We start from the raw sequence: 24876 nt of genomic DNA, 5'->3' as shown, positions 1-24876 counted from the left end.
TTTATTTTTTTCACAGCACTTGTCAGATGTGTACAGAGTATTTCCTAACATGAACCTCTAAATGTACCCAGCAGAATGCAAAGTAGTGTCCTTTTGGCTTACCGACCCACAGCCCTGACTAAAACTAACTCCAAAACTTGGCTTTTAGCGGCCAGTATGAATCGACATTACCTTTTTCACCATATACAGTGGGGCAAAAAAGTATTTAGTCAGTCAGCAATAGTGCAAGTTCCACCACTTAAAAAGATGAGAGGCGTCTGTAATTTACATCATAGGTAGACCTCAACTATGGGAGACAAACTGAGAAAAAAAAATCCAGAAAATCACATTGTCTGTTTTTTTATAATTTTATTTGCATATTATGGTGGAAAATAAGTATTTGGTCAGAAACAAAATTTCATCTCAATACTTTGTAATATATCCTTTGTTGGCAATGACAGAGGTCAAACGTTTTCTGTAAGTCTTCACAAGGTTGCCACACACTGTTGTTGGTATGTTGGTCCATTCCTCCATGCAGATCTCCTCTAGAGCAGTGATGTTTTTGGCTTTTCGCTTGGCAACACGGACTTTCAACTCCCTCCAAAAGGTTTTCTATAGGGTTAAGATCTGGAGACTGGCTAGGCCACTCCAGGACCTTGAAATGCTTCTTACGAAGCCACTCCTTCATTGCCCTGGCGGTGTGCTTTGGATCATTGTCATGTTGAAAGACCCAGCCACGTTTCATCTTTAATGCCCTTGCTGATGGAAGGAGGTTTGCACTCAAAATCTCACGATACATGACCCCATTCATTCTTTCATGTACCCGGATCAGTCGTCCTGGCCCCTTTGCAGAGAAACAGCCCCAAAGCATGATGTTTCCACCACCATGCTTTACAGTAGGTATGGTGTTTGATGGATGCAACTCAGTATTCTTTTTCCTCCAAACACGACAAGTTGTGTTTCTACCAAACAGTTCCAGTTTGGTTTCATCAGACCATAGGACATTCTCCCAAAACTCCTCTGGATCATCCAAATGCTCTCTAGCAAACTTCAGACGGGCCCGGACATGTACTGGCTTAAGCAGTGGGACACGTCTGGCACTGCAGGATCTGAGTCCATGGTGGCGTAGTGTATTACTTATGGTAGGCCTTGTTACATTGGTCCCAGCTCTCTACAGTTCATTCACTAGGTCCCCCCGCGTGGTTCTGGGATTTTTGCTCACCGTTCTTGTGATCATTCTGACCCCACGGGGTGGGATTTTGCGTGGAGTCCCAGATCGAGGGAGATTATCAGTGGTCTTGTATGTCTTCCATTTTCTAATTATTGCTCCCACTGTTGATTTCTTCACTCCAAGCTGGTTGGCTATTGCAGATTCAGTCTTCCCAGCCTGGTGCAGGGCTACAATTTTGTTTCTGGTGTCCTTTGACAGCTCTTTGGTCTTCACCATAGTGGAGTTTGGAGTCAGACTGTTTGAGGGTGTGCACAGGTGTCTTTTTATATTGATAACAAGTTTAAACAGGTGCCATTACTACAGGTAATGAGTGGAGGAAAGAGGAGACTCTTAAAGAAGAAGTTACAGGTCTGTGAGAGCCAGAAATCTTGATTGTTTGGTTCTGACCAAATACTTATTTTCCACCATAATATGCAAAAAAAATTATAAAAAAAACAGACAATGTGATTTTCTGGATTTTTTTTTCTCAGTTTGTCTCCCATAGTTGAGGTCTACCTATGATGTAAATTACAGACGCCTCTCGTCTTCTTAAGTGGTGGAACTTGCACTATTGCTGACTGACTAAATACTTTTTTGCCCCACTGTAGGAAAGTAAAATCTACTCTGCTTTTCTACCTAACAAAAATTAACATTTTTCCCCAAATTCACGATTGCTTTTGCACCTTTTTTGCTGTTCTAAAAATGGTTTAAACCTTATCCATTAATTTGCATTTTTTATATGGTTATATTTACATGTTTTTTGTCCCTTTTACCACAATTACCAGTGCAATTTTCATTATCCAAATGTTTTAGCCCAATTTATCATTTCTGACCTTTCAAAATGTTCCTAAATTTTTTAAACAATGCCCTACCGGAGAACAAAATTTCTTTTTGTTTTACGCACGCATGACGACTAAACATGTGACACTATTTACTGTAAAAAATTAAAAAAGTGAACTTTTTTAAAGAATTCGGTGGAGGGAAAAAAAAACAAAAAAACACCATGCCACAAAACAAAAGAATATCTCAAATTATTATTAGTTTTTCTGCTATTGCCATTCAAGACTACATGACACAGCCATGGTATTTATTGGGAGTTCCTTCAAAATAGGAAGAAAAGGAAATGTGAACGGAGCCTAAGAGGTGGTGGTCCAGTTGGTTCCACGGTTCAAGTCAACTCTCGAATTTCCTCCAAAAGCATTAAAAAGGGATTTTCTGCCTCTTAACATTACATATGTCATAAAATAAGTATATACTCGCCTTCTGATTCCTTGACAGTCCTCTATTCCAGGTGGCCATATCTCTGCTGGTCTTTTTTTTGGGCACACTGACTGACAGAATGACATGGGGGAATATGGGCAGCATGGAAGGGGGTACATGGCGTAGAATCCACAGAGGAGTTTATTATTTATTTTTTTTTGTTTTTACAATATTGGGACCATATGTAAAGCTAAAAAAAAATAAAACAAATGTTGTTGTAGTAGACGACAGCATAAACTAAACCAACATGTACGCTAAATATAGCTTAATAGGACGAAAAGTACAATCGCTTCCTCTTGGTAAAAACTCCAAAGTCAGATTAACGGGTGACTGCAAAACCTGGCCATCACCACCAGAACCCTGCACAGCAAAAAAAAAACACCCAAAGCTGCTGATTCGGAGCAACGAGACCAGAAATTCAGCGTATTTTTTTATTTTCCTTTTTCCCCCCTCTCATAGACAGACATGATTTAACCTCTGCAGAGGAACATCGTTGCTAGCACTTCTCAGTCAGCAACCAGACGTAGATGAAAGGGCATTTTTCATTTAAAAACTACAAATGGTTACAGATTCCAAACTTCCGAAAGAAGCAAAAAAATAAAATAAAATAAAAACACCCCAAAACAAATTTTCCAAATCCAAAGCAGAACTTAGTCTCCATTAAAAAGAAGTTTGTGAATTGTTCTACTAATCCAGATGTCCTAGTGACAATAAAAAGGGGGGTGCAAGAACAAAAAATGGCGGGGCAAAGAAGATTGTAGAACATCCTTGCTTTGCTCCACAAGCTTTTTTTTTTTTTGCTGTATAAGTTTGAGCTGATGCTGAATTTGTACTCTCTCCAATTCTTCATGAGTCAGAAAAATTAAAAAGCTATATCCCCTCTGGATGCCAGGAAAGGCCTTACCACGATCCTTTTGTCAAAATAAAAAAAAAAGGGGGAGAGAGAGAGAAAGCCACAGACGAAGGCTGTCCCACTTGGAGTAGCCTGACGTCATCAACCACATGATTTTGCCTCTCCAGTAACGTTGCTTGCAGAAAAAAGGAGTTTTAAAAGCTTTTTGCTTTTTTGGATTGTGTGAATGCTTCATTCGCCTCACAAACAACCACAGAACCACAAGTGCGGTGCAAAACTTTCTCCGGGAGGGACAGCACGGAGCCTCTGGTTTTTAAATGGTTAATCTCCGCAGGTCACTACCAGTCGTCAAGACCATCATTGTCAGTAAGTGCTCTTTAACCGCATTCTATGTAGTAATAATAGTCTGGGGTTTCTGCTTTTTTTTTTGGTGGGGAAGGGGGTCCAGCATGGCATTTCGGGCAAAGTCGTGTCCTCGCCCCCGATCGGAGACTCGGCACTAAAGGTTCCTCCATTTGTATTTGCAGTTTGAAGCCATCGAAAAAGGATTTTACAAAAATCGGGACGTACAAAAATACGCAGGCACCTGTCGGGCGAGCCACGCGGGAGATCGCACCGGACGGCCATGGCGTCCAACAGTCTGTTCAGTTCTGTGACTCCGTGTCAGCAAAACTTCTTTTGGGGTAAGTACCTGATCTGATCTTTCATCGGGGGGTGATAGACATTTGGGGATATTCTGCAGGCCGCAGGTAGAGCAGCACCCATGTCACAATGACAGGCGCACCTGGGTTCTCCAAAAAAATGTTCCTGGACCTGTAGCACCAAAAAAATAATGCTGGTGTGGAGGCGTCCTGCCAGGTGAAGCAGCGCGGGCAGAGTCCTCACACAGCACAGTCTATTAACTCACCTAATCATTGCAGCCAGCAGCTCGCTGGAATTCCCGTCCTATTTCCAGGCACCCCACTGTTTAAAGGAAATTAGTAAAAATAGGACCTGACCGCAGAGGCCCTAAAACACATCAGTAGATGTGATGCACTGTGAGCTGAGCTGCTATTTGGCAGGACCACTTGTGAGCTCACAGACTGCACCCCTGCTCCTCCATACATTCATGTACGACAGGAGCCATCCTCTACCAGCTGCGGGGAGCCTCGCTGACAACTGACCGGCTCATCCAGGAGAAGTCTCCGCACTAAGCCGAGCACTGAGCGTGTGACCCTGGGGCGAGGGGAGAGGAAGCACGTGGCGAGAAACACAATCCCAAACTGTTCACAGCTGACTTCTTACACACTGCTTCCACATCTGTGTAGCTAGCCATCGTCTTCTCTATCTATACTACACCTATCTATACTTATCTATACTATACCCATCTATACTACACCTATCTATACTACACCTATCTATACTACACCTATCTATACTACACCTATCTATACTACACCTATCTATACTACACCTATCTATACTATACCCATCTATACTATACCCATCTATACTATACCCATCTATACTATACCTATCTATACTACACCTATCTATACCCATCTATACTATACCCGTCTATACTATACCTATCTATACCCATCTATCCTATCTATACCTATAAATACCTATCTATACCTATCTATACCTATCTATCCTATAAATACCTATCTATACCTATCTATACCCATCTATACTATACCTATCTATACTACACCTATCTATACTACACCTATCTATACCTATCTATCCTATTTATACCTATCTATACCTATAAATACCTATCTATACTATACCAATCTATCCTATCTATACTATACTTATCTATACCTATCTATACAATATTTATCTATACCTATCTATACCTATCTATCCTATCTATACTATACCTATCTATACCTATCTATACTATACTTATCTATACCTATCTATACATATCTATCCTATCTATACTATACCTATCTATACCCATCTATACTATACTTATCTATACTATACCTATCTATACCTATCTATCCTATCTATACCTATCTATACTATACCTATCTATCCTATCTATACCTATCTATCCTATCTATACCTATCTATACTATACCTATCTATACTATACCTATCTATGCCTATGTGTACCTATCTATACCTATCTATACCTATCTGTACCTATCTGTACCTATCTATACCTATCTATACCTATCTATACCTATCTGTCCTATTATCTATGATCTATCCCATTATCTACATCTTATTTTAGGTCTGTCTTAATATCTATGTAGTAAATATACACAAATCTCACCTCTGTATATCTGTGTACATGTATCTATCTTATTACCTCCTATCCGTCTTACAATGTTGGCATATATCTATCTCTCCAGCCATTTACCAATGTATACTATTTATCCATCATTCCGTTTATTCATTCATCCATCACTTTTTCTCGCCACTTCTTTCTCTATCTAACTTCATCTATTTATATTTTACTTCATCTATCACCCGTAGATCTCTTGCATCTACCTACATTATCCATTTACATTATCTTATCCATCATTATTCATTCACAGATCTGAATTATCTATGGATATTATCTACCTATTAACAGATACGTATATATTAGTTTACCCACATTATCTACCCACCTTATACATGTACGCACCAATCTAGATTATCTTTGCATCTATTTTTACAAATGCAGAATCCCAAGTGCACATCAGTCATTAATGATCCCACCGAGACCCATTATCTGACTTTACACAACTATCGACACATATTATACATCTATGCACATTGCTATTGCGGTTTCCAAATTCTACATTTCTGCAATTTCCTCCCACAAGGTGCATTAGCCATTAGTGTGATAGATAAATAGATAACAGATAGATGATAGATAATAGACAGATATAACAGATAGATAATACAAAGATATAGTAGATCGATAATCGATACATGATAAATATAGATAGAGAATAGATAGATGGTAGATAGATAGATAGAACAGATAATACAAAGATAGTAGATAGATAATAGATAGATGATAGATAGATAGATAGATAGATGATAGATAATAGATCGATAATAGATCGATAATAGACAGATAATAGATAGATAATAGACAGATAATAGTCAGATAATAGTCAGATAATAGACAGATAATAGACAGATAATAGTCAGATAATAGACAGATAATAGACAGATAATATAGATAGATAATATAGATAGATAATATAGATAGATAATATAGATAGATAGATAGATAGATAGATAGATAGATAGATAGATAGATAGATAGATAGATAAATATGAAATAGATATTTCCCTACTTCTTAAGATAAGACTCAGCAGCTATTCCTTCCATGACTGTATGCCGGGGCCCTATCCCCGCGTTACCCTCCATTCCTGAATATCGCAGCTCGGATATATCTACATACATCTCATGTGAATCTCTCGGACAGTGACACTTACAGAATTTTCTGCATCCACTCCATCTTGAGAAGCTCGGATTTTGCCAATCTAATTTTTTTTTTATCTAGATAAAAATAACAAACCCGTGATGTCGCTATTAGCTTATGAGATAAATGCCTTGTGGTCCGGCCATTTCTCGGCCCTCCCACCACACCGCCCCCTTCCATTGGTCCCATATGAATGTACAAAGCGTGCAATCAGCCACAATACACTGCGGAGGGCCGATGCCCCCTGTGGTCTAATCCCCACCGCCCCCTCACCATCATTTTTTAGACTTTTCGAAAATAAATTCCTCCTACAGAACATAGGAAGAATGACAGCATTTAGATAAATCATTTAAAAAAAAAAAGCAAAGTCCTAAGGTGAAAATAACTAAACCCATTATTATATTTATATTCACTTTGGATATTAAGTTTAGTGTTCTATTTAGGGAGAAAAACTGAAAAAAAAGGAAGAAAAGTAAAAAAGGAAAATGAATGAATCAGTGCACAGAGGAGAGCCAGACCACATGATCCCACTGTTTAGAAGAGGAAGCAGAGTTTACATGGACGGGATCCCTGCTGCTTAGTGATCTACTACTTCCACAAGAGATTAACTCAAACTCAGCTGCTGAAACATCACAGAATAATGCAGAATGGGATGATCCTACAAAATACACACCGAGAGATGGGGGAGGAGAGACAGATGATAGATAAATAGATAATACATAAATAGATAAATAGATGATAGATAGATGATAGATAGATAGATAATAGATAGATAGATAATAGATAGATAATACATAGATAATAGATAGATAAAAGATAGATAGATAATAGATAGATAATAGATAGATAATAGATAGATAATAGATAGATAATAGATAGATAGATAATAGATAGATGATAGATAGATAATAGATAGATAATAGATAGATAATAGATAGATAGATAATAGATAGATAGATAATAGATAGATGATAGATAGATAATAGATAGATAATAGATAGATAATAGATAGATAGATAGATACATAGATAGATAATAGATAGATGATAGATAAATAGATAGATAATAGATAGATAATAGATAGATAATAGATTGATAATAGATAGATTATAGATAATAGATAGATCTAAATATAGATAAAGCAGCCCTTTTTATATGAAGACGGGTACAAAGCCTCCAAGGTTATCACCAAAAACTCCTTAGACATAAAAAAAATAAAAATTGTATACTCCCAATCAATTTTTTTTCATTATACTTTTGAGTTTTGTAATTAGACAGATATAGGAATTATGAATGAAGCTAGAAAAAAAAAATATATAATAATAATAATAATAATAATAAATATACACACACATACATACATACCGTACATATAATTTTATTTACCAGCATTTAGTTTTGCTATTCGAGGACACTCAGTACAGGAACCCTCGATTTCTCCAGCACAGTTCTGCTAGACATATGGGGTTAAAAATAAATAGAAATCATCTGTAATGAGTCCATAGAAAAATATGAGTTCTGAGCAGATTTGTCTCCGATTTACAGCAAATTTCATTATATCCACTGCAAAATTTCAAAATCTGCAGTAAAAATCCGCAGAGTGAATTCTCATGCTTTGGACCTAAAATTGGTAGTGCGCTGCTTATTGTGCCAAGCTATTTTATTTTTTTCACAAAAAGCTGATGAAATATTGTAAAGCCTCGATAGCTTTGCAAGTACTGTAGTACGGCATTTCCCTTGAAATCCGTATATGCGTCTCGATATAAAAAAATATATACGGTATATACATTTTTTTTTAATATATACATGCATACATTATAAAATATAAAATCGTGTCAATATACATCTATATGTCATATCCACCTCCCCCCTAGGCCCGTGCCCTTTACAAATTGCTCCATCTTGTACGAGCTGAGAGATTAGTGGCTTCAAACGCGGCCACTTGTGAGATGAAAGTGGGACTTCCCCAGCTGACCGGTGTATATTTTTCCTGCCTGTCAGGCCTTTTAAATCCTAGACTTGAGTTTATTTTCCTTCGAGCAATTGGACTAATTGTTGGGCCTACTTCTGAAAAGCAGATTGTATCAGGCATGTTTGCCTACAGCCACAATTTACAAGGAACCTGCTCACGTTGGCTCGACGGGGAAGTACATAGTCGGTACAGAGGTGCCCTGAACTAGGCATCCTGTACAATACCCTGCAGGTACAGGGACATGGCTAATTATCACCGGACAACAAATATGTAAAAAATATATCTAAAATACCAGGTTTTTTCCTTATACGAGTTATCAAAAGGCAAGAAGATTGTTCTACACGAAACAAGGGTAGAAACCTAAATATAGCGGATTATCATAAAATAACGGAGGTTGGTTGCCACAACGTGACCTGCAACACTAAATTACTTAGGATAGGCTACATATTAGATAGATAGACAGATAGATATGATATAGATAAATAATAGATAGATGATAGATAATAGATGATAGATAGATATAGATAGATAGATCAATAAAAGATATGAGATAGATAGAGAATATATAGATGCTAGCTAGATAATAGATGATAGATAATAGATAAATAGATAGCTATAAGTTAGATCGATAACTTCAATTATGTCCGTGTCATGTCTCTCTCATATCTATCCATCTACAATATCTATTTGCCCTTCATTCATCACTTTTGTACTAAAGTAAAGATTTTATCTTTCTCATATCTATGTATATATCTTTTGTATTTAACATATCCTTCATAAATTTCCATCAGTTCTATTAATTCATCCATGTATCTATCCATCCATCTCAGATCGGTCCATCTATCCTTCTCTTTATCCATCTCAGATCTGTCCATCCATGCTTCCATCTATCCATCTCAGATATGGCCACTTATCCTTCTCTTTATCCACCTTGGTTCTGTCCATCCATGCTTCCTTCTATCCACCACAGATCTGTCCAGCTTTCCACCTCAGATCTGTCCAGCTTTCCACCTTGGATCTGTCCAGCTTTCCACCTCAGATCTGTCCAGCTATCCTTCTCTTTATCTATCTCAGATCTGTCCATCCATCCACCTCAGATCTTAATAGCTGTCTACAAATATCTCAATGGCTGTCACATTGTAGAAGGATCATCTTTATTCTCATTTGCACAAGGAAAGACTAGAAGCAATGGGATGAAACTGAATGGGAGGAGACACAGATTAGATATTAGAAAAAACTTTTGGACAGTTAGGGTGATCAATGAGTGAAACAGGAGTTCTCCTTCCTCAAACAGAGGCTGGACAGACATCTGTCTGGGATGATTTAGCGAATCCTGCTTTGAGCAGGGGGTTGGACCAGATGACCCAGGAGGTCCCTTCCAACTCTACCATTCTATAATCTGTCCATCTATACTTCTCTTTATCCACCTTAGATCTGTCCATCTATCCATCTCAGATCTGTCCATCCATGCTTCAGTCTATCCATCTCAGATCTGTCCATTTATCCATCTCAGATCTGTCCATCTATCCTTCTCTTTACCATCTCAGATCTGTCCATCCATGCTTCCGTCTATCCATCTCAGATCTGTCCATCTATCCATCTCAGATCTGTCCATCCATGCTTCAGTCTATCCATCTCAGATCTGTCCATTTATCCATCTCAGATCTGTCCATCTATCCTTCTCTTTACCATCTCAGATCTGTCCATCTATCCATCTCAGATCTGTCCATCCATGCTTCCGTCTATCCATCTGAGATCTGTCCATCTATCCATCTCAGATCTGTCCATCCAAGCTTCCGTCTATCCATCTCAGATCTGTCCATCTATCCATCTCAGATCTGTCCATCCATGCTTCCATCTATCCATCTCAGATCTGTCCATCCATGCTTCCATCTATCCATCTCAGATCTGTCCATCTATCCATCTCAGATCTGTCCATCTATGCATCCATCTATCCATCTCAGATCTGTCCATCTATCCATCTCAGATCTGTCCATCTTATCCATCTCAGATCTGTCCATCCATGCTTCCATCTATCCATCTCAGATCTGTCCATCTATCCATCTCAGATCTGTCCATCTATCCATCTCAGATCTGTCCATCCATGCTTCCATCTATCCATCTCAGATCTGTCCATCTATCCATCTCAGATCTGTCCATCTATCCATCTCAGATCTGTCCATCCATGCTTCCGTCTATCCATCTCAGATCTGTCCATCTATCCATCTCAGATCTGTCCATCTATACTAATTAATCATCTCAGATCTGTCCATTTATCCATTGATCATCTATCCATCCATCTATATTGCATATGAGATAGCTGGATGGAGAAATAGATGGATAGATAATAGATAGATAATAGATAATAGATATATAGTTAGATATAGATTGATAGATAAATCTGAGATGATACATCGATCTATCAATTTCTCAAATTTACGTCAGACAGATCGGATTTGTCTATCATTTTATTTTATAGCCATGCTGATACAATCACATGATATATTATACACACACGTACATACCGTACATACAGTGTACACACGTGGAGATGGTCAGTTACTGCGAGTCTCCCTAAATCCCGGTGGCACAAGCCTCCAGTACGATGATTGATAGGGCGCCGCATGGATTGTGGGCCATTCAGGAAGAATAATAAAATAAGTTGACAAATAAGTTGAGAACCGCACTTCGCAGGTTGCAGATACGATAACATTCAGGGAAGAGAAGCCAAGGCGGGAACGGTCAGATTTCTGTGGAATTTAAGTCCATTTAAACAGGAAATCAAAATATTAAATCACGAGCTTTCACATTTTTAAACTGCCAGAGTAACCCAAACAAGCTATATATCCTCACCGCGTGGGTCCCGGCAGAAGGAACAATTATGCGCCTCGGTGTAGTGTTGCATGTTCTGTTAAATCTGTATAATCCAAAAAAGTGACTAATAAATAGTGACAGAAAACGGAGTCATTTATGAAGAATGCATAAATCAGAGATTGGCTATTTATATGGGGACTACCATCTGTTCGGCTGAACCCGGTGTGTAATGCACAGATATTACACAATTTATTTACCGGTATAATAAAAAAAGAAAAGAAAAAAAGGACAATTTTTAAAATAAAACAAAACATAAATAACAGACAATAGAAAATAAATGTCAATAGTTAAAGATACTTCTATAAGGTTAATGACACTTTTACCGTACAAAGAGGTGGAATTTCGGCACCGGGCACAATTGCACATTGACAGACCCGGGTGAATATATATAAAACAAATAAAAACCCATCGGGAACTAGAAAGGTTAGGATGTAATAACGCGACATCCATGTTATTAAGCCAAATAAATCTGGCTGAATAGATCATTCACAAATCAGCCGCGCAGAACTTCAAGCCCCTCGCAGCCGCACTAAACAATTAAGAGCATTTTTCTGCTGCCGCAGAGGACATGTGCTTTTAATCTTTAGAACATCGGTGGTCTCCAAATAATGGATTGAAGCCGGGCTGGGGTAAAGGGAAAAAAAAAAAAGTAAAAAAAAAAAAGCACACACAGCTTGTAAGAGTAATTTGTATTCTTCTATAATACTGTAAGTCGTGTAAACAGGAAAAAAAAAGGATTCGTAATACTGTGCAAACACATGGAGTCATCCAAACACCGCGACTAGAGAAATCAGCGGAAGACGCCCCTCTGCCGCTAACACACTGATCATGTGGGAGCCTAGGAGCGCACTGAACATGCTCTCCGGAATCACTGATATTCGACTTTTTTGTTGCGGTTTTTGTTTTCTTTTTTGCTTTTTTTATAATTAGGTTTATTTCATTTTTCAAAGTCATTTAACGTTAACCTCGAATCATCGTCTTTAAGGCTTTTTTTTCTACAGTAAAAATATTTCCAATAGCGTTTTTTTTTTTTTGCGCCTTTTTATGTAATTTGAAACTTTCAAATTTTTAGTTATCCGTACATGTTCACACAAAAAAAAAAAAAAAAAACAGTAGCAGCAAAGTGAATGAGATTTCTGAAATCTCGTGCTTATTTTTTCCTTGCCAATTTGAAGCAGTTTCCAGTCTTCAGCAAATCAATGTTTTTCACCCATTCAAAAAAAACGGGGAGAATAAAAAAAACCCCACCAAAAACGCACATATTATAGGCAGTGTTTTTCTCACCTACCAGACAGTATTTTCTGCTGCAAATATTGTACATACCCTTAGGCCATGCTCACACGCTGCGTTTTTGCTGCTTTTTTTTTTTTCCTGTAGGCAAAACTTGCTCTCTTGGCAGTCAAAAAAAAAAGCTGCTTACAAATAGATTTTGCGGTATAATTGCTCCTTTTTTTGCTGCGTTTTATATCAGGTACATTTGAATTTTGTGCATGCTGATAAAGTTCAATACACACAAAAAAAAAAAAAAGATGCAACTTCCCGAGGTTTTTGCAGCAAAACCTGATACCTGCGGGGTTTTTTGCTGCATTTTTGTACTTACTCATTGCTTTCTATGCGTGAAGAAGTGAAATGCCACCGTTTGCAAAAACGGAGCAGTTTTCCAAATCAGTCAGGGGAAAAAAAAAAAACAATGTGTGTGCATGAGATTTCTGAAATCTCATAGCTTTTCCTGGTACTGTAAAACGCCGATAAAAATTTGCAGCAAAAAAATGCAGCGTGTGAACATAGCCTTAGAGCGTGTTCACAGTGAGGTTTTTTGGCTAAGTTTTTAGAGCAGAAATGCTTCAGAAACCACAAGGAATTAAAAGGCAACAAATATTGATTGAGAGTTTCTGCCCGGAAAACTAAAAAAAAAACCTTAGATGAAACCAAGTATAAGGGTGCGTGCACGGGTTGAGAGTGTGTTGGCACAGAAAAAGCTGCGTAAAACACACACGTTTTTCATTTCTCATGCGTCTCTTAAGTGCCCTTCTTTCTCCCAATTATTTGGATGGTTGAAAAAATTCTGCAAAACAGTTGAAAGAATCGAAATCCGCAAAGAAAAAAAGTTGGGCAAAATGTTTACACAATTATACTCCGCTTCCCAGTGTTCTACAAAACGTATCTTTAAGGGAATCATAAAACTTTTGTTCTAAAAGGCGCAAAAGTAAAAAAAAAAATTTCGTTTTCGCACAAAATTCATCAACTCTTGTGCAGAATTTTGAAGAATTTGGCACAAAAAAAAAGTCTTTGAATAACAACAGAGAAGTCACTTTAAAAGGAAAAAAATGCAAATAATGAATCAGAGCTATACTGTAGAATCACAGACTTGTATCATATGGAACTAATCATACACATATATCTCATAAAGGGTAGATTAAGTAAAAAAAAAATTGATGAAGAAGAGAAATGAACAACATTCTTCCAGCAGGTCACACTCAAAAAGTATTTGGATTTTGTTTAATTCCATTTAGAATTTTCCCTCGAAATATTTCCTGATTTAGAGATTGCGATTTTTTTTTTTAATCAAACACTGGTATTTTTTATTTTATTTCGTATAGACACTACTAAGTATTAGATCCCAGATCACTATGATACTCGCTCGAGATCACTACGGATCGATACTTTTGATCTATCTTTTTTTTCCCGAAGGTTTACAGAAAATTTTGCATTTGCTTTGTAGACTAGAACACCACGATAGGTTCTACAAGATGTTTGTAATTGGATAACGTATTTTTGAGAATGACTTCTTATATTTCTTTTATGATTTGATAGAAATCCAGACTACTTAAAAACACCTCGGATTACTTGTGTTGTTTCCCATACAGTATAATAGTCTGTACTCTACACGTAGAGATCTCGCCACGCTGCGTTAATGTTCCTAATTTGAGTCAGGAGCTTCAAACATAGACTTTGTGATATTTGAAAAAATTTTGCGACGGGCCGAATTCTGACGCTCGTGTGAAAGTAGCCTTAGGCTGTCAAACAGCCACAAGACATGCAGCCACGGGGACATGAACATATTTTTTTGAAAACGTCAAAGACACTAGGTTAGCACGCGAGCATGCTTGGATAACACGCTATCTGAGCACGCTTGCTCATCACTAGTTATCACCCATCAGCAGGATTGGTGCTAACTTGTTAATCAGTTGATGACCCAGAATCCATAGGCAGATCAGGGAAGTTTTATCCCCATTACAAAATGGATGTCCAATCTGCCACTACATTCATTCTCTATGGGGCTGCTGGAAAAAGCTGAACAAAGCACTCAACAGCCCCATAGGGAATGAGTGGAGCCGCTGTCAAATGGGCTCATCTCTTAAAGGAAAAGAGGCTCAAGTGTTAAAATTAAGACTTCCAGGCCCTTAACTCCACCTGCCCCATCAACATCAGTTGGGACAGTCGGAAGGCCTACCCCACATTGTATATATCGGATGATCTCAACTTTAATTTAATAGGTATGGGAAGAACTTTAGCTCTAAGTAGTACCCCACTCTCCACCAATCTACTCAACATGTCTAGATAAAACTCTGGGTTTATAGATTAGGCGATAGGGTTTCGTAAATGTTCAAACAAAAAAACCTAAAAAATGAAAAAAAAAAAAGTAAATCTAAAGATTTCTTCAGTACTGTAAAAAGAATGTAAAAATACGTGAACGTAAAAGGAAGGTGGAACGTAGGGCACCAGGTTAGTGGAGTTGGGTCAGACACAATTTAAGGGCTCACTCACACAAGCGATGATTCTTTCGAATCAGATTATGGTAATGACGCTCGGCTCATACCGCGATCATAGTTTGATCAGCGTCAGATTATAGCGATCCAATTCTCTCGCATGAGAATAGCAGCATGTGTGGGGGGAGGATGGAGACGTTAATTTCTCCATCTTTTCAACTGTCCGTGCAAATCTGACCAATCTCGGAGGTCATCCGAGTACAGTCAGATGTTTTACACACACCAGAAAACTTGCATGGGTGAGCGTGATCCAATTTGCAGAGCCACTTGCTGTAGGCAACGATAGATTTCTCATGTCGATTCAGTTTGTAGAAAAAATCCGCACTACCCCTAGAATAACACTAGCCCGAGTGCTATCCGATAAAACATCACATAGCACACGTGTAAGCAAGCCATAAAAAAAAAAAAAACACTGACAGTGGACATTTTGTCTGCCTTAACAATGGTTTGCAATTTTGCCGATTTAAGATGATGAGGAAAGGCTTGTAATAACAGGTAACTTTTATAAAAAATAACCGAGGGATTTTTAATTCTATTGTTTATTGCTTATTGCCAATGTTACAGGCCACCTCAATAGTTTACCAGCAGTGGCCGGTCTCCTACACAAGGAGCGCAGCACTTGCAAGCGAGATTGTAAGCGCTGCTCTGAATCCAGTCACCTTCAGTGACCTGGCACAGAACAGCTGTCTCTGCTTGTAGAACCGGATAGTGCAGAGTTTTGGCCAAATGCACAATCATGCCGCAGCAGAGGGCTCCTCAACTGAAAAATTAAAAAAAATAAACTTTCATGAGTACATAGTGTGTTGGGCGTTCTGTCGCATTAGACATAAGTATCTTCCAGGCTAGGCGTTATCAGATCAGCACAAAATCTCTCTTGATTATCTTTAAATCCGTATTTGTAGCCTGGGCATATAATTTGCAGAGAAGATCATAAATTAGAGCAGCTTAATTTACTTAAAGACCATGGGGAGAATAGTTGTTTTTTTTTCAACTAGCTACAATCATCTAAAAACATAATCAGGTTATCAAACAGAAAATACTATTTCTAGGATCTCCATTAATTAGTGAGAAAGAAAATTATGAACACAAAGATCATTAGGAATGAGCCTCAATACTCCTTTTGGGTCTCGGAAGGTCAACTGGCTGCCACAGATCGCACCACGGTGCCTTCAAGTAGACGAGACATTCTTCCTACAAACCACAGAGACCCTGCACACAACACCTTCATAGCCACTAAAACTTTAGTCAACCAGATATTGTATCCACACATGGCTTCTGGAAGGTCTTGAGATTCCTGCAGATTTGCTAACTGGATTTCTGGACTGGACGTTGCCAACCAGTAGAAGAACAAGCTGATTTTTTTTAATTATATTTCTTAATAAATGAAATCAGTTTCCAGAAAACGCAAACCTTTATCTGAGAAGACATCACGGAACATAGAACATGCTCGAAAAGGAAGGTGTCAAGACCAACCCAACAGCGCAATGTTGCAGCTGACATTCCGCACTTGGATGTGCATGATCCACTTAAGACTGCATTCATACATCCGTGTTTCAATCATTATCATCCAAGAGAGAAGATACTATATTTTTCTCAAGTGTCATCCTAGTTGCTTCAGGTTTTTTGTTTTTTTTTTGTCAGTGGAGCCAGTAAAATGTATGAACTTTTCATTTATCAATTAACGTTTACCAATGGATCGGTTAGAAATGGACCAAGCTCGGATAGAACTCTGGAGAACAAAGCTCGTCTTCTGTGCTCCATCCGTGTTTCATAGTTTCTCACAGACTTTAATGGCAGAATCTTATCTGAGAATAGGACCTACTGCGAGTCTTGCGGATGGGGGACATAGACTAATTTTTAAAATGGATGTGCATATGACTTAATGAAACTCTACAAGTCGCTGTGCTGTCCAATAAAAAAAAAAGGACTGCACACTTTAAGACTTTGTGCTGAAGGCTTTTTATTTTTTTGGGGGGGGAAGCATACTCAAGAACAAAGTTTTTCATGTGGAACCCTCTTAAAAAAAAAACCCAAGAGCCTTTCTTGGGAAGATTTTCTTTTTCTGCAGCGGTTTTTCAGAGTTTTTGAAATGTTTTGGAGGGCTTCTTTTTCCCCGACTTTTTCATTTGACGATACCTAAATTGGTATGAATTCTATCAGGAGTCATCTCAAAAAAGTGACATCCACTTTTTTCCCCCCACAAGGTATTTGTCAATACATGAAGTAGAAAAACTTCATAAAAAAACTGTGTGTGAAACACAAAGATGATTAACATGGAATACGAGAGGATTTCAGGAAATTTTTGGCATTCTTTTTTAGCGGATGAGCGTACATACTTTTTTCATGTACGAGAAAAATGGTCCTAGTGTCATCAGAGTTTCATCAGTTTTTCTCAGATTAAAAAAAAAAGAACAGGTTTCTCTACTTTCTTTTATCAGTTCATGAAAAAGACAGTCTGATTTTTTTCACGGACCAACTGACTTGCATTGCTGATTTCGATCTGACATCTCCACAATTTTGCATGGACCACTCAATCCACAAAAAAAAAAAATAAGTACAGTAAACGTATGTCTACAACTTTCTCCCCCTTACATACACAAACTGTCTGCAGATAATTCCCCAAATTTCTGTCGTTATGTTCTTGGCTTTTCAGCGAGTGCAGTGTTAATATGGAGAGCAGGCTTCCTTCAGAAAACATGGTTTCTTCTACAAATAAATACGAGTCTTGCTACTCGAGGAATAAAATGGTTCACCCCAGGAGAATGTAAACGACGAGAGGAGAGAAAAAAAAACAAAAAGATAGAGGCAAGACATCGCAGCGAGAGGACGGAGGGAGAGAATTTATAAACTAGGAATACGTTACAGGAGCTTAAATATATTCACCCGAAAACTGAGATCATGAATGAACTCTTACGCCGAACAAGGGAGAAAAGGGACAACAGCAAAATAACAAAAAAATTTGCAGTCCGTTCCCTAGCATACATTTTGCAATGAGCGAACATGATGGGATAAGGTGTTATCCGCCATGCTCGGGTTCTAACCGACCATCCACGGCACACTCGAACAATAAGTTTGAGTCCCGCAACACACACAGGGATTGCCTAAGAACGCGGAGACTCGAACATATTTTTTTAGCACGCCAAAAGGTACTTGGATAACAGGTCATCTCTAGTGATTACTCTTGTCGGGGTACATTTAGCACTCAACACTATGAATATATTCTCCAAGTTTTTATTTTTCATGAAAAATTGTAAACTGATCAAAAACGAAAAAAAAAAAAAAGAAAAAAGGGGGGTGATGCACAAGTCTGTCTTTTATACTTTTCCTCCCCTTGGAAGCTTTATCTGGTTAAAATACTGATTTGTGAGTCTGGCCATGAAACAATGCTTACATATTTTGGAATTAGAAAAAAAAAAAAAACGTTACAAAACAATTCCACAACATTAGGACTTAAAAAATAAAATTATTTTCTGAGAAATACATTTATAAAACATGACAACGAATTTGCCTAAACGTTTTATTTCGGGGAGGAGGGGGGGAGCAGGGGAAACAACCTTAGAGAATGAACTGAACCATAAATGTGTGGACATGTACCGCATCGGTATCCCTCGCTCTAATACAACGGCCGCCAGCAATCCCTGTAAACACAGATGTAGGTGTGGAAGAATTCACGTTCGCAGCGTTTCAATGACTGAGCTTGTGGCTTTAACCCCAGTGCTTCCCTCAGTGCCTGATTTATCTTAAGAGACCCAAAAAAGTATTTTACGGAAACTCAAACACAGGAGCCAATACTCCTTTCAGAGATAGGCTTGTGATTGTGAAAAATGGTCAATATTATCTAGGTCTACCGGGTGAAATTAATATGCATATGCCTCGGAAGACGGCAGCTTGTGTATGTAAGAAATGTTCTCTGTATGCAAATTGTGATTCATTCTGTGGGTTGGGGTGTAGGGTAATTAATGCCTCATGTGATGTAGTTTCAAGCTTTATTGCCGGTTATGTAATGTTTCACTCTTAAGAGACCAGTTTCACCAAGGAAACTCTTAACAAAAATTGGGTCAGTAGATCAGCTGATCTCTATAGGTACACCTTCTCGAGCGGCTGGCCACACATTAATCCAGGAGAAACATTGGAATTATTTATATAAAATGATCACTGTAAGCATTGCTCATAGATTTGCTTACCGAATCCTCCTAAACATGAAGACTAACACTCACAAGTATGTCTAGAGGTTACATCAGTATTCTGAGACTACCGGACGAAAGCCATGCAAATTGCCTCCTACGAACCGGTCTCTTCAAGTCAACTCCATATTTGATTAGCCAGCCTGTGTGCATCTCATCACAATGAGGATGTCACATCAAAAAAAGAAGAGTCGGGGATGCAGGCAGGTAGGAAACGGTGCACTGTACTCTTGTCCGGTGGCCACGAAATACTGATCTAGCTGCCAGCCCATGGTACTGCGAAATTATTTGCTCATCATGTCAACATATTTAGTTAAGTAAACACCAGACACATCTTGGGATACGGATCTCTCACGAGAGTTATGGTCCTGGCATGTTAAGTTCCTTAGACAAAAGTCAAAATATCATAGAATCATAGAATGTTAGAGTTGGACGGGACCTCCTGGGTCATCTGGTCCAACCCCCTGCTCAATGCAGGACTCACTAAAACCATCTCAGACAGATGTCTGTCTGGCCTCTGAAGACTTCCATTGAAGGAGATCTCACCACCTCTCATGGCAGCTTGTTCCACTCATTGATCACCCTCTCTGTCAAAAGTTGTTTCTAATATCTAATCTGTAACTTCTCCCTTTCAGTTTCATTCCATTGATTCTCGTGTTTCCATGTGCAAATGAGAAGGATGATCCCTCTACACTGTGACAGCCCTTCAAATATTTATAGACAGCTATTAAGTCTCTTCTTAGCCTTCTATATTGCAAGCTAAACCTTCCCAGAACCTTTAACCATTCCTCGTAGGTCATGGTTTGCAGTCCGCTTACCATCCTGGCAGCTCTTCTCTGCACTTGCTCTAGTTTTTCAATGTCTTTTTTAAAATGTGGTGCCCAGAACTGGACACAGTATTCCAGAAGAGGCCTGACCAATCAGGAGTAGAGGGAGACAATTACTTCATGTGATCTAGACTCTATTTTTCACTAATAAATCCTAGAAATGTGTTTACCTTTTTTGCTGCTGCATCACACTGTTGACTCATGTGCGGTCTGTGATCCATTAGTATACCCATGTATTCTATATAATATATGAATATATATAATATCTATCTACATATACACACACATACCATTTTTAAGAGATTCCATATTGTTCCGTGTCTTCAATCTACCCCAACCGAATGAGATTCAAACTGAAAGTCTGCAGCACAAATTGACATGCACTGCAGATTGTCGTGTGCACTGTACACATATTTCTTACTAAGCAGATGGATCCCCCTTTTTTTTTTTTTTAAAAAAAAACATCTTGAAAAAAAGAATGCTTCCCTTGGAATGAGATCTTCTCTGATTAAAACGACGTATGGGAAGTTAGGTCTTCCAATTGTGATACGAGAGAGACCTAAAAGGTGTCCATGCACTAGATATTAAACAAACTGCTATTCCTATCCCCATATCCCACACACATGCATGCTCCCATTGGCCGGGTGCGTACAACCACTCAATAAGGAAAGTGGAAAAGGACCCTATCAGATACTTCTAGTGACCAAACACGGGCATTTTGAAATCCAATATGGCATGATCCTACTTTCTCCCAGGTGTTATAAAAAGTTGGGAGACCTGTATAAATAATAAATGATTGGCCAGGTACAACAAAAACATTGGACTCGGATGACACTTGGGCAACTTAAGATAGACTATGGTGCGTCAAACTCTTTAGGTATTTCTGTAGCCATATATTCATTACTGACGTTTGACCTTCCGTAGATGGAGGGGCGTCATGTTGTGCCGTGTCATTCACTACACCCGGACTTTACCATCCGTCCAATCACTAAAAGTCTAATAAGTTCATTTCCAGCCCAACACCGGCAGGATTACACGCGAGCTCAGCAAGTTATTAACTACCACACACACACACGCAAAATTAGAACTGTGACAACAAATCGGGACCAATTTCGACTCCCAGAAACGAGACGAAGAAAAACACACATATTTCATAAATCCTAATAAATGATCAGTTTTCTAAAACAACCCGTCGTTTCCAAAAATAGCAAGCGTGTCTGAAAGTCTCAGCAAATTGCATTCATTAATATCCACAGATTTTAGACACCCATACAGTTCCTTTTTTTTTTTTTTTTTTGCCTGACGGTATTTTTATAGCCGGGGGATAAGATTTCAGTCTCCCGTACGAATGCCGTCCCCTCACAACTTTGTAGGACTAGCTGTTACATATTTAATACCCAGTAAAACCTCACAAATCCGTAAGAAACAAGTATGAAAGGGCATTCCGTGAGGCAAAACATTCGGGGACACCGAAAAAAAAAAAGCGGCTGGTCATTAGCACGTCTTTCTGATAATGGCCGACATTACTCATATGTGGAGGGTGATTTAAAAGCCATTAGTACAAGGGGATGGACGCCGGATTTATACTCATTTCTAGGATTGCAATCGGCTCCATGTGCTACGAGTGAAGAATGTTCTGTGCTCCTATAAAACAGGGGAGGTTTCTTCCTAATTGCCACCTACCTGAGTTTAACCAATATTATGACCCTCCATTAAACCGTGAAGTCTTTACTACACCCCACCCCATGTATGTTACATCAACATCCTCTGAGCCAAGTATTCTGACTGTTATAAAGAGGTGTTAAAACGAGGGGAACTGTAATAGGATTTAATGGGGTAAGGTGCCAAAACAAAGGAAGCCATATAGTTGAGAGGAGTAGCACAAAAAGTGCAGGGAGGTGAAAAGAAGGGGAAACGCTCAGACGTATGGAAGAGAAGGGGGCGAGCTGCAGAACAGCGAACGGTCCCAACTACTGAGATACAAAACGCCTATCCCGTGTATAGAAGTCTTACTCTATAATAGACTGATCCATATATTCCACATCCACCTATGTCCATCTGATTGTCCACTGGACCGCCACTCCATATCTATCGGAGCCATCCATCTCATATAATAATAATAATCTACTTATATAGTGCCAACATATTCCGCAGCGCTTTACAGTTTCCACCTCATATCAATCCCTCTAATATCTATGCGTCAACCCATCTTATGTCTATCCACTAGATCTCTGTATCCAATATCTAGCCTTCTATATCTATCTTACATTAATCTATTTATCTAATAATGTCAATAATGATCTCACATATTTACAATTACTATATGGAGTGCGGTGTCAACTTTTTTGGGATTCTACGGATCTATCTACTAATATCAATGTATATATCTATCCAACTAATATCCATATCTATGGATCCATCTAATATCTATGTATATATCTATCCATCTAATATCTATGGATCCATCTAATATCTATGTATACATCTATCCAACTAATATCTATTCATCCATCTAATATCTATGTATATATCTATCCATCTAATATCCATGGATCCATCAAATATCTATGGATACATGTATCCTTCTAATATACATGTCTATATCTACCCAACATCAATAGATCCATCCAATATCTATGTATGTATATATATATATATATATATATATATATATATATATATATATATATATATATATATCTCCAATATCTATGTATATATCTACCCATCTAGTATCTATGTATATATGTATCCATCTAATATCTATGTATATATGTATCCATCTAATATCTATGTATATATGTATCCATCTAATAAGTATAGATACAGAATGTTGCCCATCCGTATAGGGTGCAGGTTATACACAGCTCAATATTCGGAGAACATGCAGATCTGCAGCACATGAAGCAGATTTTACCAAATCTGCCCCCCGCGGCCCAGTGACCCCGCACCATCCCGCGGCTCTCAGATGTGGTACAACAACCTTTAGACAGATTGCCTTTTTAATGAGGGGAAGTGTAACAGAATTTATAGAGTAAGGCGCCAAAACAAAGGAAGCCACACAGCTGAGTATACGGAACATCCACACGTTTCCATCTATAGCACTTCATGGATCCTCACTTTCCTCTACCATATCGATGTATTCTTCCATCTATGCATGCATTCATCGATCTCAGATAAGACAGTACAGCACTACTGAACGTTGTTACAAATCTTCATTACCGCCCCGCAAGGATAAAATAAGGGACTTCAGGGCATGCCGCGTCATACCTGCCACACTTAACTCTTTGCTCTGCAGCTTTGCCATGTCGGCCCTTACCCCATCCAGCTGTGATGTACTAACAACGTTGCATTTCACGAGCAAAATCAAAATCCATTTCGGTTTGTCAAAAACCGGGTAAAAAAATAAATAAATGCACCAAAATGCTACAGTTCTGTATGTACTCGGAAAACGAAAGGTTATACCAAGACAAACAAGTTACGTTATATGTATTGTTGTTAAAAAAAAGAAAAAAAGTTATATGGAAGAACTTTTCACACACGGAGCAAAATTTTATAGTAGGGGAATATACTGAAGAATGATTGTAGAATATTAAAAAAAAAAAGTATGAAAGCGCGAAGGCACGGCACCACGCCAAATACTATGCCCTCCATATGGGCCCCATATTGTGCGGGTCTTTCTTTTTTTTTAAGTTATACACAATGCTGTGTAGTCGGTCAACGTTCTTACTCTAAGGCTAGGTTCACATTGCGTTAATGGGTGTCCGCTAGCGGACTCCGTTACATGGCGAAATTGTCGCAATTAACGCTATGTAACGGGTCCGTTAGCGCACCCATTGACCGCAATGTGCTAACGGGTCGTCAACGCATTGCTGACGCATGCCATTTTTGGCATGCGCTAGCGATGTCCCGTTATTTTCAGATGCACCTCGAACGCCGCTTGCAGCGTCCGAGGTCCGTTCCTCGCTAGCGCAGATCGGGCATCTGCGCTAGCGGGATCGCCAAACGCGATCCCTTTTGTGACATTGCGTTAGCGCAATCCGCTAGCGTATGCGTTAAACGGATTGCCCTAACGCAATGTGAACCTAGCATTAGCGATGAGCGAACGTGTTTGGATAAGGCATTATATCTGAGCATGCTCGGGTACTAACCGTGACTTCGGTGTGTTCGAAAAATATGTTCCGAGTTCCCGCGGCTGCATGTCCCGCGGCTGTTCGACAGGCGAAACACATGCAGAGATTGAATTGCGTGAGAACTCAGAACATTTTTTTCAAGTACGCTAAAGTCACTTGGTTAGCACCCGAGTATGCTCCAAATAACCATGGCTGTGGAGTCGGTAAGCCAAACCTCCGACTCCTCAATTTTCATGACACCGAATCCACCAAAATGGGCTCCGACTCCATAGCCCTGCAAATAACTCCTTATTACATTTGCTCATCACTAAGAATTAATAATAAAATAATTCTATCATTTGTATCAAATATTACCATATATAAAATCTGGAATCGGAGTCAGATTCATTTCT

The 24876-nt window shown here is 38.6% G+C and overlaps 2 protein-coding genes across 5 annotated transcripts in view; one reads left to right on the top strand and one right to left on the bottom strand.

The window, feature by feature from the left end:
* Window positions 1-24876, bottom strand: part of SUPT3H (SPT3 homolog, SAGA and STAGA complex component) — a 634212-nt gene that overhangs the window by 554364 nt on the left and 54972 nt on the right. Inside the window, exon 1 of one of the 3 annotated variants that reach the window (XM_069728222.1) lies at window positions 6738-6883. The exons of the other annotated variants lie outside the window; for them this stretch is intronic. Within the exon in view, the coding sequence (XP_069584323.1) occupies window positions 6738-6760 (23 nt within the window). The 5' untranslated portion in view covers window positions 6761-6883. Of the gene's footprint in view, window positions 1-6737; window positions 6884-24876 lie in introns of those variants that run through there. 3 annotated transcript variants of the gene reach the window in all.
* The window catches only part of RUNX2 (RUNX family transcription factor 2), a 280535-nt gene continuing 259205 nt past the window's right edge, over window positions 3547-24876 (top strand). For both annotated transcript variants that reach the window (XM_069728219.1, XM_069728218.1), the window contains exons 1-2: window positions 3547-3668; window positions 3830-3985. In XM_069728219.1, the coding sequence (XP_069584320.1) occupies window positions 3928-3985 (58 nt within the window). In that variant the 5' untranslated portion in view covers window positions 3547-3668; window positions 3830-3927. The remainder of the gene's footprint in view (window positions 3669-3829; window positions 3986-24876) is intronic.

This window comes from Ranitomeya imitator, chromosome 5 (assembly GCF_032444005.1).
Source record: "Ranitomeya imitator isolate aRanImi1 chromosome 5, aRanImi1.pri, whole genome shotgun sequence".
Lineage (NCBI taxonomy): Eukaryota > Metazoa > Chordata > Amphibia > Anura > Dendrobatidae > Ranitomeya > Ranitomeya imitator.
Note: the sequence above shows the minus strand (reverse complement) of the source record. Positions and strands in the feature narration are given on the sequence as shown.